We start from the raw sequence: 14,193 nt of genomic DNA, 5'->3' as shown, positions 1-14,193 counted from the left end.
CATAGACCGCGCCACCCAAAGTAATTGTAAAAGATGGGATTTCTTAGAGAGCTGAAAATCATTTCATTGATTCACTCCAGTCAAACGCCGAATTAGAAGATGCCAGCAGAGTCGACGTTCAGGCATAGCCGTTGTCCTTATTCCCGCAGCAATCCCTTGCTGACAAAGAAAAAAAAAACGGCCAAATTATATATCTGACAGGCATGATTGCACAATATGGAGAGCAATTGTTTTGAGTAAACGTAATTTTGAACAGAACCATCGTAATATTGCCGCAGTCGCAATGGCACAGCAGAGAAAATTGCAATCATAAAAGAGGCCTGACTCGCTCAGAGGCACACATTGTCCTCGTCGTCTGCTGTCCCATGAGCATGCGGGATTATGCCTCACTATATCATTCCGCGCTATAGAGCTATAGCATCCCAAAAACGGCAGCAGTATGGCCGCAAGCGCATATTAATTTTTAAAATCCGGGTTTTTAAAAGAATTGCAGGGTTTTTGTGGCTTAGTAATACCAGTGCTGGCGGACGTCAGAAAATGGGTGAATTATGTTGGCTAGTAAAGTGATTGACTAAATTCATTTAGTTAACTTTTTAGATATTAAGAATAGGCTCCTAATTGCAATTAGAAATTTGTAGCACGGCCGTAAGTAATAGACATTTAAGTTTTTGCAACTTCGAAAAAAAAATCGGATTAACTCGCCACTATGGCTCTACAAATTGGGGCCATTCCGGCCATGTTTGAACTTGACTCATGATAGCCTTAGATGGTTACGCGCCATTAAACCCAACGCAGCACAACACAACAAAAATTTGGGCTATTTCTGTCGTTTCGGAATAAAGACTGCCACCCAGCGCCATTACCATCCCCGCCTTCCTTTGCCAATTCAGTACAGTGCTATAATAAATGTTTTCTCCTCCTCCTCCTTGCGCCATTTGAAAACGCGCCTGCGGGAAGCGCGAAGCGACTTTCATCACGTGCTAATCTTTGCCCCGCCCGCGCATCGGTGCTCAAGGCCCCTCATCACTGCACCACCGCGATGCACCAGCGCGGGTGAGGCAGAGAATGGGACGTGGCAATTACGCCACGGAGCGACGAGATTGAAGACGCTTCTTAGCGCTCTCTGCAGTCGCGCGGTTTCAGAATTACGCTAGAAATGGCCTAAATTTTCTGAGCCTCTACGGTGAGGTATATCACGCTTTCGAAACTCTAGAAAACTGATGTAGCTTTTACTAACGGCTGACTACAGATATATAACTGCATTTAGGTGCCTATCGATAATAATTAAAAAGCTAACTATTAGAATTTAGTTCATCACTGTACTAGTTAACATGGTTCCACCGTTTTTTGATGTCCGCCAACACTTGTATCACTATGCCGCAAAAAGTTTCTTTGCCTCAAGAAACCTACTTTTAAAAATTAATGGCGGGCTTCTCTCAAACACCTTGCATGTATTCTTGGCGTGAAAAGAACGGACCAAGTAGAACAAAACTGAGAAGCGGAGATGAGGCGTAAACCGCAATGGGAAGCAGCGTTGACGCAGGTTTCGCGCTTTCGAACAGGAACAGTTGTAAATACCATTAGGTTTTTGTAAGATGATGAGTTAGCACCATACAATTATTCCTGACATCTTAATAGTACACTTATCAATTTAATTGAAGTACTTCAACTAAGTAGTCAAAAGTGGCTCAATTTGGGCGTATATATGCCCGCCTCGGGTGTCCTGTGTGCACGCCTCGGGATAGAGAGACCAATCATTGCAAGGAATTCAGGCCAAGCGCTTCTACTTCCCTTGGCTGCCACAACTTGGCGAAATGCTTTTAACATTTAAAGATAGGGCCTTTACATCATCGCTGACGTAAAAGAGAAAATGACCGAGTTGCTGCCAGTGAAGAAGTGTAGGCCGCTAGGCTGAACGCGACTGGCTTGGCGCTGTCTCCGACTCGTGGTACCGATCCACTACCTGCTTTGGATTTGCACGACACTGAAACCAACGAGAATCCAGCATCTGGTTCTCCAGTCCTTCATCGTATGCTGCTTGAACGCAGGGACCTCATCACCACTCACTTCTTGACTTCATTATATTGGCCAAAATTTTTGATTTACTAAAGCATATTTTTCTGCCATTCAGCATTTCATACCTCCTTAATGCCCTGAAGCAATATAAATCGCTGAAAAACAATTATTAGAAAAATTATAGGCCGATTTTCAATCCTTATTGTTTCATGCCAACTCATCCGACTCGATCGGTTTGGAAACTTTCTATGCGAACAGATATTCAGCTCACCCATGTGATGGAGGTACAGGAGCCCCTGTACACTACGAAGCAGTGGAAGCCAGAATGAAGTTTGTTTCATATTACAATATTTTGAAGCAATGAGTGCACTAGCCTGGACAGGCTGCAGACTCCAAAAAGAAACATGGTCACCTTGGAACATTTGAAAGAAACGGTCTGTACGTTATATCGAAGCAATTGAGCCCGGTTCAGAAACGCATCACAGTGATACCGAGCGACAGTTTTATGCATTTCATCTTGAAAAACACACTGTGGCTAACCATGCTTCTGATTTCAACACCTGTGCAGTGGGGGCCGGCTCCGCGGGCAGCGTTATGGCAAACCGCCTCGCAAGGGCTCCTGGGAATTACTCCGTGCTTTTGCTGGAGGCTGGAGGAGAAATGACCGAAAATCTGAATGTCCCTTTCTATGCACCTTTTTCGGCCAACGAAGCAAACAGCTGGGGGTACGAAACTGAGCCCCAGAGGTATGCCCTCTGGGATTTCCCACGATACGTGAGTATACCTCTGATTGTCAGCTAGGCGTATATTTTAGCCTACAATATGTTTTTCTGAAACGAGTTGCCGCATGTCACCATCACAAGAGACAAAAATAACACTTTTATGCCGTTGTTTCTCACTTCTTATCCTTCAGTTGTTTTTGGTGTGTGATCCCTATCCCTCCTAGAAAATTTCTACTTCACAAATAGTCATACCAGCACCACGTGCTTCTTGTGTTCAGCGAATTTTTAAAAGGTCCGTACTGAAGTAGCACTGAAGCATTTACAGTATTCGGACGCAAGAAGACCACGGCTTTACAAAGGGTGAAATTGTTTTCAGGAACAAGATGACCAATGTTAACTGCAAACAAAAGACGTTCTCAGGCCAGCGTCGCAAAATGTGCTTGCCACTTACCAAAGGAACCACCTTACAACTAGCGTACCTTAACCACAGAAAGAGGGCAACAGAAACACTAGGCAAAACGCATTTCGGTGTCGCCGAAATGGAAAGTGAGAGTGCCTCGAATGACCATGCCCGATTTGGTTTCGGAGCCGACTTCGCCGTGCACTCCCGGTTGACTTCCAAGTGAGCCCGAGGTCAAGTGTGGTTATAGGCGTTACCATATGTGGTCCACCATAGTGTCGCACCACTTGACCTTTGAAATTTGACCTTGAGTTTCGAACTTTGACCGTTCGATTCTCCGGTAGAGGGCAGCAGAATAGTGAAGTGACAATCTCATGATGTCGTGCGATGGAAACTGCCGCTGTGACGTAAGTATGGGGGAATATAAGCCGGAGCCGTGCGTTCATTCGGGGACCAACCTATCGCGATCAGCCATTAGTTTAACTGCCACCTGCCAGGGTAGGGCGGGCGCGCTGCCTATTCAGTGTACGGAACACACTCAATGTTACAAACGCCAAGCCGCGCCTGGTTGCCCGATACACCGTACCTTTTACTCTCTAAATAGGTTCAGAGTAATTTTTAAAAATGAACAAGACTGCTTCATTACGATGCTCCAGTCGAAAAATGAGCTTGGTCTGCGGGACCTTTTTGTCAGTTGGGTAGCAATCTGAGTGGAAAACGTCGTTCTGTAAAGAGGCAACTTGGATATCGATGGCGCCGGTGCATAAGTCTGGTACGTTGGTGACAGTTGCCCTAAATAAAAGGACTTTAAGCCCACATCTTCACAAGTGGGCAGCGCAGTAAAGGTCTGTTTAAAGTGAAAACGAAAATTCGAACTCAGTAACATTTTTAGCGCGCATTTAATGTTCATAATGTTTGTTTTGTTCCAAATGCTATTTTCACGGAGTAAGAATCAGACTGATTCTAAGATTACACTTGCGGTGTCAAGGACTAGAACGTTTTACAAGAGACTGTATGACACAGATAGATGTACTTAGTGCCCGCACTTGTGTATGGAATTGAACCGACTGGGGCTTTGCGAGCTTTGCGACCATAAAAGAAAAAGAAACTTAATGTAAGCGCAAGAGGCTGCTGAAAAAAACAAAACAAAACTTGTGCTTAAAGTCAGATGAAGTAAAACCAGCAACGGAGCTTGTTTCATGTCTTTCAAAACGCGGACCATCTTTCATAATATAGTAATTAATATCGAGCAGAGATGAGGCAGAAAGAAGAGATTCTTAACAACACAAAACGAAACGAAGGCTGGAAGAGCCTGAGTCCACAGGCCAACCTTTCGACAAGAAGATTGTCTTCAACTGGGTTAAGAGATGTTCGCTCGTCGGGACGTTGGCAAGCGGGATGAGTCTCTTGCTCGACTTCTGTTCGGTAATAATGACTTCCAAACCTTTGTTCCTTTCATAGAAACTTCAGCAAGTCATAGAGCACTACAATACTTCAAAAATAGAGTTTTAATGAATACCTGTGATTACGTGGCCCGCATTATTAACCAGAAAGCGCGAAAACGACAAGAACGATGAATGGACATAAACATCAGAGAAGTATAGCAAAAGTGCAATTTTTATCACAAATTGTTGCGAAAATATTCAGCACTACGGAGAAAAACAGACACTTGTGATTCATCTTAAATGCTTTTCTTAACGACACGGGCGGTTTATTTACACAAGTCTTATCAACCTTATGGATAAAAAAAGTTACACAGTGTTCACGATAGTTGAACAGTACAGTTATCTTTTCAAAAAGCAATAGAACAGACCTTCATAAAAACTAGAGAAGGAGTCGCAGTAGTCAAGTCACTGCACTACCTGTATCCTGTAGTATGTGCACACAAACACCCACAGACCCGGCGCAGTGGATCAGTGGTTAGGGCACTCGGCTCCTGAGACGGAGGACTTGTGTTTAATTCTGGTCAAGAAGGCCTAGAAATAGAAGTGGCACCCGTGTGCACTGCGAAATCACCGCACGTAAAAGAATCCCAGGTGGCCTAAGTCATGCCGTTGTCCTCCACTACATAGTCCCTTATAGCCTGTGCAATGCTTCGGGTTGTCCCCCCCCCCCCCCCCACTAAAAAAAAAAAACAATTTACGCACACCCACACAGCTGCTCATTTCGTTTACTTCAATGATGTCTTGGGCGCTGTATTACCGCAGATTTTGAACTGAGGGTTCCTGGGAAAGTTAGTTTGCCCACAGAAAAGCGCAGCGCTCGCGCTGCCCCTTCAGGCCGTTGTTATTATGCGGTATTTACGCGACGTTATGTCAGCTGACGTTCTTGCACAAATTCGACTCTTTCTAGTCCTTTGGCTCACATGACCTGGTACAGTTGTGATATATAGACTTGTTTCTTTCTGTTGGTGAACAGATGGCCAATATAACTCAAGGAAAAGTTATGGGTGGCACCAGCTCTCTCAACTCTATGAACTACGTGCGAGGAAGCAGGCACGACTTCGATAACTGGGAAAAGATATACAACGCCACAGGCTGGAACTATGAAAATGTACTGAAGTACTTCAAGCAGATAGAGAAATTCAAAGTGCCAGGCGTGAGCCAGGAAGAGAGTAAGTTGAACATTTTGCGTTTAAACTGCTTCGTACGAGTAGTGCTTCGTGTATCGACTTTTTACGATGTAACTATATATAGACGTATTTAGTGTTCGGCCTTTAGGTCACAGTTGTCTTTTTATAGTGAAAGGAAGAGAAGCTCAGGTGTGCAGACCATTATAATCCGACAACTGCGAATTCATCTTTAGGTAATCGCTGTGTGTTCTGGACATTCTGAAGGCTTTCTGTCGGATGTAATGAAAATATCTAAGATTTTGTGCTCAGAGTGCGGAAATCCAGCTCGTGTAGAGGCTGGCCTTATTTTCCTCTACGAGTTTTCTTTATATCGTGGCTCTAGGGCATGTATTCTAGAAGCAACTGGGTCCTTAAAGTAGAAAGCTGAGATCGTGCGCCCCTAGGCTGGCTTCTTTTTAACATCTTGCTCGAAGTTGTGCCCGTGAACACATCCTCTTTTGCTTTTACGGAGGGAGGCCAGCGAGTGCTGGTAGCCCTACTAAAGAGTAAGGACAAGCTTAGGTCGCCTCTTCTTTCTCTGTGATGATGTGCTAGGCATTAGGGAATGTGAATGGTAAAACGTAAACTCTGAAATCGCTTCCGCGAGAAAAAAAAAACCAATAACGGTTTTATCCTGTTATGTTACTGCGATCTCGCATTCAAAATTCGGGCAGCACCTATGGCTTATAGTTGAGTTCAGGTGACGTGAAAAAGAGTGTGGGATATTATATCTGCTTGTTCAATCGTAACTGTTCCGCCTCGTGATGCTGTCTGGTGTAAGAGTAGGAATTAAAACTTCAAAGCAATAACTAAGTTGTAGCGTTTTTGTGTACGATGTGACTTACCGTCAACTTTGAAGCCATTGCAACCATTCTACTATTGCTATTGACGCCAAAAGAGCATCACAACAGAAATTCATTAATAAATTAGTTACCTTGCGTACGGAAATTACTCGACAATATGTGTCTGGTAATGTCTTACACACCATTCCAAGGTTGAATACACAGCGAGATATTTGTTTTCTGTGTTTCCGTAACGTGGATGATGCAGTAAAGATTTTTCTTGTGATCACGCAATAATTTAATAAGAAGAGCAGAGAGAAAGAAAAAGGCGGGGAAGGTGACCAGAAAAGTGTTCCGTTTGTGCGGCTTGCCCCGAGAGAACGGGAAGAGACGATATGAAACGGAAAACAAGACAGCAGCTGTAATGTCGAAGGACGTCAGGGTAGGGTGTGCGTACGCTCGAGTCAAAACCTGCGGTGGAAGCACGAAGCTCGAAGGAACCGGAACAGCACTTGACATGCCTTCGGAGGCAGAGAAAACAAAATACGAAAAAATTGGAATAAATGAAATATTACTTATACTACTTATAATATCGACGAGAGCACAGCCATGGTTTGGAGCCCCTTAGGGTGTCGTTCGTGCTTTTAAGCCACGATTCAAGAGCTTCGATGTAATTGTGGAATTTAATTATTTAATAGAATGTGAGACGCAAATAAACTGGAAAGAAAATTTTTACTGAGTTTCTGAAACTTTAGGAACCGAAATTGTCTTCTTTTCCAAATCAACGAAGTTTTCAGTCTGCTACAGGGAAAAAAAGCTGGAAATCGGGAAATATGGGTCTTTGTGAGGAAATTTCTGCCAGAAAGTATACTACTTTTTTGGTTCATGCCGCTCAAGAGATGGACTTCAACAATTATAGCCGCGCTTTGATGGCTTTGTCTACCACGTAAGAATAAAGAGGAGGAGGAAAGGTGGGGAGGTTAACAGGTAGATGAAACCGGTTTGCTACCCTGTACTGGGGGAAAGGGCTGACGGGATACAAATATGAGTAAGAAAAGAGAGTGATATGAAAAAGCAGAAGGCGAAAAGGCTCCGTCAATGTCACAGCCTGTCGTGCAGGCCCAACACTCTTATGAACTGCCGCAGGGCCTGGCAGGCCCTCACCGCCGATGATCGCCGCAGCCAATGTCTAAGAACCTTGAACTCCGTTAGCGGTCGTGAGTCGATGTGTTCCAGCGCACGGCGTAGAGAATGTCAGAACTGTACGCTGGAAATTCACAAATAATATGAGATATGCTCTTGAGGCTGAGATATGCTCTTGAGGCTGCCGGGTTCGAACCCGACCGCGGCGGCTGCGTTTTTATGGAGGAAAAACGCTAAGGCGCCCGTGTGCTGTGCGATGTCAGTGCACGTTAAAGATCCCCAGGTGGTCGAAATTATTCCGGAGCCCTCCACTACGGTACCTAATTCTTATTTCTTCTTTCACTCTCTCTCTTATCCCTTCCCTTACGGCGCGGTTCAGGTGTCCAACGGTATATGAGACAAATACTGCGCCATTTCCTTTCCCCAAAAAAGCAATTATTTATATTTGAGGCTGGTGTAAATTGCGATGGTAGAAATTCGCGATATGCATTCATAATTTTTGCAAAGGATGTGCGCGGCCGGTTAGCTGGAAGACTGGCAAGATGGTGGGCGGGGAATCCGAGAGAGATGACGAATATGTGCACTCAAGGCGTTGTTTCTTATACCAGGCAGGCAGGCGGGCAGGCGGGCAGGCGGGAAGGCGGGTAGGCGGACAGGCAGGAAGGCGGGCAAACAAGCGGGCGGGCGAGCGGGCGGGTGGACATGTCACCATGTCAAGCATACGCAGACTTCTGCTCTTCAAAAATGTGAGGCAAAAAATTGGCGAAAAAAGTCGACTCTAAGTATTCAAGCTTCCACCATTCAGCGTATCCATAATCGAAGCAGGCATAGTACATTACAGCAATGAACACGGCTTTCGCAGCATTGCGCTTAGATTCCTTTGGACATATTATTCTTTTTGTTCAATGAAGCCTAGAAACACGTCTTTAGTTCATTTAGTCTTTGCGTTGTAATCAGTCTTTTGTTCCTTAAAATGTTGCATCGGGAGAATTTTTGGCATATTCATGGAAATGTGTAGCTAGTAGAGAGTGAAATAAAAGCAAGTGACGAAAGTTTTGTAAGAGTCTGTTAAAGGCGAAAAGCAGTACAGCAGGCTAGCTTCCCGCAAATACTGTAAGAGCAGGTTCTTGATATTATTCGCTACTTTACAGTTGCTGCCTACCATGGCCTCGACGGTGAAACGCCAGTCAACTATCCAAGGTATCATACACCACTAAGCGATGTTTTCCTTCAGGCCTGCAACGAGTCTCACTATGAATACGTCGACTACAACGGGAAAAAGCATTCTGGTAAGACAGACGTGCCTTCGGAATATTACTATGCAGCAGACAAGAAATTGGCTTGTGGTTAGCAGTACCTTCTGACATCTTGCCAAGCAGCCGTTTACAGGTACCTAAATCGAGCAGAAGTGTGCTGGTCTGCAAGAATGTATAACAGATACAACGGGAATTTCAGTAACAGCATGCGTGTGTGTACAAATAAGATAACAGAAGGCGTACAGTGCATGTCCGGCAAACTGCTTTTTTACTGTTCCATAATTATGTTAAAAAGTAGAGAACTTAAAAACAACATAATAAAAGACAAACAAATGCTGATTTCAGTTTCATCATCATCATAGCAGCCTAGCTACGTCCGTGTGCAGTAGAAAGGCCTCTCTGTCGCGAATTGGTAGCGCGTCCCCGACTTTCCGAAGGGGAACGCTATCGCGTGCAGGTTCGAGCAAAAGAAGAGAACAAAGAGATCAAACTGGACAAAACGAAGTCGTATTTATAATTTAAAGGGAAATAGCCAATAAGAAAGGAAAACACCAAGAAAAACACACTCAACACACGTACAACACTACACAATAAAGAAAAGTGTTCACCAGGTACTGAGCGTCCCAGGTGGAGCGGGGATACCTTGCAGACAGGGCGGACGCGGGTGGTTGTAGTGCGACGCTTCGCTAGCGCTGCGCCGAAGGAAGCGACGGAAGGGAGCCAGGTGGTATTAGGAGTGGACACGAACACAGGGAGACGCCGCCGGTCTCCCGACAACAGCCCGAAGAACTTGGCAGCCGCAGGAGAAACCTAGCCAGGTCCCGTCGACGGCATTAGGAAACGCCGGAGGCTTCAAGTAAGCTATCCAAGGGTGCCTTTTAGGAGCACGGACCCTCAGTCCAACGGCTGCCATCTCCAAACATGCAAAGAACGCAGTAGGCTTACGTCGGTGATCCAATAAAGGTCTACGGCAGCACGGACGTTCAGTTAATCGGCTGCCGCCTCCACGCTTGCAAGGAACGCAGTAGGCTTGCGTCGGTGATCGAAGGGAGGTCCACGGCAGCACGGACCTTCAGTTAATCGGCTGTCACCTCCACGCTTGCAAGGAACGCAGTAGGCTTGCGTCGGTGATCCAAGGGAGGTCCACGGCAGCACAGACCTTCAGTTAATCGGCTGTCACCTCCACGCTTGCAAGGAACGCAGTAGGCTTGCGTCGGTGATCCAAGGGAGGTCCACGGCAGCACGGACCTTCAGTTAATCGGCTGTCACCTCCACGCTTGCAAGGAACGCAGTAGGCTTGCGTCGGTGATCCAAGAGAGGTCCACGGCAGGACGGACCTTCAGTTGAAGAAAGAACTGAAGGGCGAAAGATCAAAAAGCGCAAAGCAGGCAAGTGAAAATGATGTGCTTAAGGATAAATGCTCTACTCTTGAAATGACTGCCTCAGAGCTAGAAAAACGAGTTGTTCATTCAGAGCAATACTCGCGGAAAGCAAATCTTGAGATTTTTGGGGTCATCGAGAAGGAAAGCGAAGACGTTGTGGCCATTTTGACCGAAATTGGTAACGCCATCAAAGAACCTATCACTGAATCTGACATCGAAACATGTCATCGAGTGCCCACCCGCAAGCCTGACATAACAAACATAGTGGTTCAATTTAAGTCAAGAACAAAGCGTGACGCTGTCCTCAGGAAAGCAAAGAAGATACGGCTCACTAACAACGACATAGGACTAGTGGACGAAACACCGGTATATGCGAACGAACACCTTTGTCCGGCGCAGAAAAAACTACTAGGAATGGCAGTGAAAAGGAAGCATGACTATAAATGGAAATCAGTTTGGACAAACAATGGTAAGATCTTTGCAAGGCGGGCTGATGGCTCTGAAGTTATACATATATCTTGTGAAGCGGACATTGCAAAGGTAGGCCCTGTCCCTGAAGCTACAGGTGCTCCTTTATCTAGTGAAGCGGACTCGGCCAAGGCAGGCCCTGAACCAAGTTCCGTTATCGATAGGTCTTCATAAACGGTCAAAATGGAATATCACGATTTCGTTTTACCCTCTTGCGTTCAGCTTCCAAACCAGCCTCTTAGTTCAGTTTTACATATCAACGCTCGCTCAACTAATAATAAAGAAGACCATATAACAGAACTGCTGAGCCAATTCAGTTTTAATTTTAGTATTATTATGCTAACCGAAACATGGTTCAATAGCGATAGCAGCGCACTACGCCTAAATGGGTACAGCAATTATTTCATAAATCGGCCAAACAGGCGTGGTGGCGGTGTTGCCGCATACATTGAAACACAGCGCCGTTGCATTCCTGTTCCGGAGTTCTGCACTTCAACGAGTGATTATGAGATGTTAACCCTGAAATGCAACTTGGAAATTATAACGGTAGTATACCGGCCTCCGAACGGCATTATTTCAAGGTTCATAGACTTCTTTGAAACATTTTTAGACTACGTTAGTGCAAACAATTTTCGCCTCATCTGCGGAGGTGATTTCAATGTAGATATCGCAGGGGATAGCACCTTAACGCAACGTTTTCTGATTACCCTTCAGTCGACTGGTTTCATGAATTTAATCAACACACCTACACGTGTTACGCAGACTACTTCATCCTGTATTGATATCAATATTGAAACTATCGTCAACCAAGCTGGTACCATTACCTCAGATGTCAGTGATCCCTGTCCTGTGTTTATGTTCTTTTACACAGATCTGAAAAGTTGCAGGCGTCCTGAAACGCCAATTTACATTCAATACATATCACAGTGCTCTGGAAACATTCAAGCATGACATTAGTATTCATGATTGGTCCCATTTATACAAGATAAAAGACGCAGATGCTGCGTACACAAAGTTTATTTCCGAATTTATAACAATATACGCCTCACATTTTCCTCTCAAAGAAATGAAGCACTAAAAAAAATAAGAAGACCGTGGGTCGCACCCGCACATATTAAAATGATAAAGAACAAGAATAAGCTTTACCACGCTTTTCTACGTACTCGGTCGCCAGAAATTTTGATTACATTCAGAAGCGCACGAAACAAACTAAACGCTGAGCTTAGACACGCCAAGCGAACATATTATCAGCAACTATTTTCTGAACTTACGAGGAAACAGCCCAACGTAGTTTGGAAGCTGATAAATGACGTTATAGGCCGCGGCAGAAAGAACGCGTCAGTCGGAAGAATAAACCATAAAGGAAGTGAGCTGTCAGAGAGCGCACTTGCTGACCATTTCAATAGTCATTTCACGAATGTTGGAATGCTTGTGAATCAGATACCCAATTCAGAAACGCCGATAAAGACATGCGCCGACAGTATTTTTCATGAGCCTACCGACGAATTAGAGGTTTACAGGACATTCATGAACTTAAACAATAGCAAGGCCCTAGACACAGGTAACCTTCAAATAAAACCAGTTAAGTATGTCATAGAATTCATAGCTCCCGTGATTGCTCATATTTTTAACCTGATTCTGGAAACGGGCGTCTATCCTGTTGAAATGAAGAAAAGTAGGGTGAGCGTCATATTCAAGGGCGGTGACAGAAACGACACAAGCAATTATAGGCCAGTCTCTGTCATTCCTGTCTTTTCTAAAGGATTAGAGAAGGTAATATTCACTCGCATGTCTAAATTTTTCCTTTGTAAGAATATTATATGTGACGCCCAATTCGGCGTCCGGAAAGGGCGATCAACTGAAATCGCCCTGCTAACGCTTAAGGAAATTATTGTGCAAAATATTCAAGAAAACCTTTTCACTCTCGGCCTGTTTATTGATTTTAGTAAAGCGTTTGACTGCCTAAACCATAATATTTTAATTTACAAGCTTTCACTCAGTGGAATCCGCGGAACACCTCTTGCTTTAATAAAGTCGTACTTAGAAAACAGAAAGCAGGCAGTGTACATAGATAATCAGAAATCTCGTTTTTTACCAGTGCAAAACGGTGTACCACAAGGCAGTGTATTAGGGCCTTTTCTTTTTAATATATATATAAATGATATCGTGAACATTGATTCAAACGTAAAATTTATCATATATGCAGACGACAGCAGCATAATAATTTCGGGTCCTAACGTAGACGATTTAATTATCAAATGTAATCATATACTTGACAAATTACACCTCTGGTCCAATTTAAATTGCATTAGAATAAATCCTAAGAAGACGAAAGTAGTAATATTTAGAGCTAAAAATAAGATAGTCAAGACATGCCATGTTGTCCGATACCAGGGCCAAGAAGTTCAAGTAGTGAATGAACATAGAATTCTCGGAGTTACGTTTTCTTCGAACTTAAGTTGGGATAAACACGTAGAAGATGTTTGTAGAAAACTGGCCGCAGTGACGGGAATCTTATCTCGCTGCCGACATCTTCCAACACAGGCCAAAATCCAAATTTATCACGCACTGTTTGCTTCACATATCGACTACTGTGGTCTAGTATGGGCTACAACGACAAAAGGAAACGTTGCAAAGATAGTTGTACTTCAAAAGAGAATTATGCGACATATTGCAAACCTTGATTACCTGTCTCCCACGCGAAGTGCTTTTATAAGCTACAACATCATTAGTGCTGAATTTATGTATCCATATCGCCTGCTCCGGTCTTTTTACTTTTCCACTGTAGCTTTTCAGGATTATTAAATGAATCTAGGATCTCTAAAAAGAAGACATGTTACACTATCCACGCGTAATGATGATGTCTGGGTGCGCCCGAAATTTCGAAATAATTATAAATTTCAGTCACTACAGCATAATCTGCCATTTATTCTAAATGAGCATAAATGTGTGATGAGTTGCGGCGTAAAAGAACTGAGAATGTTTTTTCGATTCAAAGAATGAATGCAATGCGTGTTTACCTTTTCATTTGCAAGTGCTGTTTTTCAAGAACATGTATGTATTCTCTTTTTCTTTATATTTCTGTCTGCTTAACTTCTCTTGTTGGTATTGTGCTGTGTTCAAAACTATAAGTACAGTTTTTGTAGACACATTTTGAAATCATATGCTGTTTAGTTGATAATTAAATTGCATTTCTGCTATTGTATAACTCATTGTTCTTTGCATTTCTTAATTGATGTTAATTAATATGGACACTACCTGTTGCTGTAAACCTACTGACTTGTAGAAGGGGTCATAGGCCTAGTCAAGCTGTCGAGACAGCTTTTAGCTCTTGACCCTTTCCAGGATTCTTTATTTCTGGAAAAATAAAAGAATTGAATTGAATTGAAAAAAAAAATCGGCTGCCACCTCCA

At 43.8% G+C, this 14,193-nt stretch overlaps 1 protein-coding gene across 1 annotated transcript in view; it reads left to right on the top strand.

Moving 5' to 3' along the window:
* LOC144101657 (4-pyridoxate dehydrogenase-like) overlaps positions 1–14,193 on the top strand; it is a 37,032-nt gene that overhangs the window by 4,031 nt on the left and 18,808 nt on the right. The window contains exons 2-4 of the mRNA XM_077634794.1: positions 2,585–2,790; positions 5,557–5,752; positions 8,826–8,963. Of these exons, the coding sequence (XP_077490920.1) occupies positions 2,585–2,790; positions 5,557–5,752; positions 8,826–8,963 (540 nt within the window). The remainder of the gene's footprint in view (positions 1–2,584; positions 2,791–5,556; positions 5,753–8,825; positions 8,964–14,193) is intronic.

This window comes from Amblyomma americanum, chromosome 8 (assembly GCF_052857255.1).
Source record: "Amblyomma americanum isolate KBUSLIRL-KWMA chromosome 8, ASM5285725v1, whole genome shotgun sequence".
NCBI classification, from domain to species: Eukaryota; Metazoa; Arthropoda; class Arachnida; order Ixodida; family Ixodidae; genus Amblyomma; species Amblyomma americanum.
This window is presented reverse-complemented; position numbering and strand designations above follow the sequence as displayed.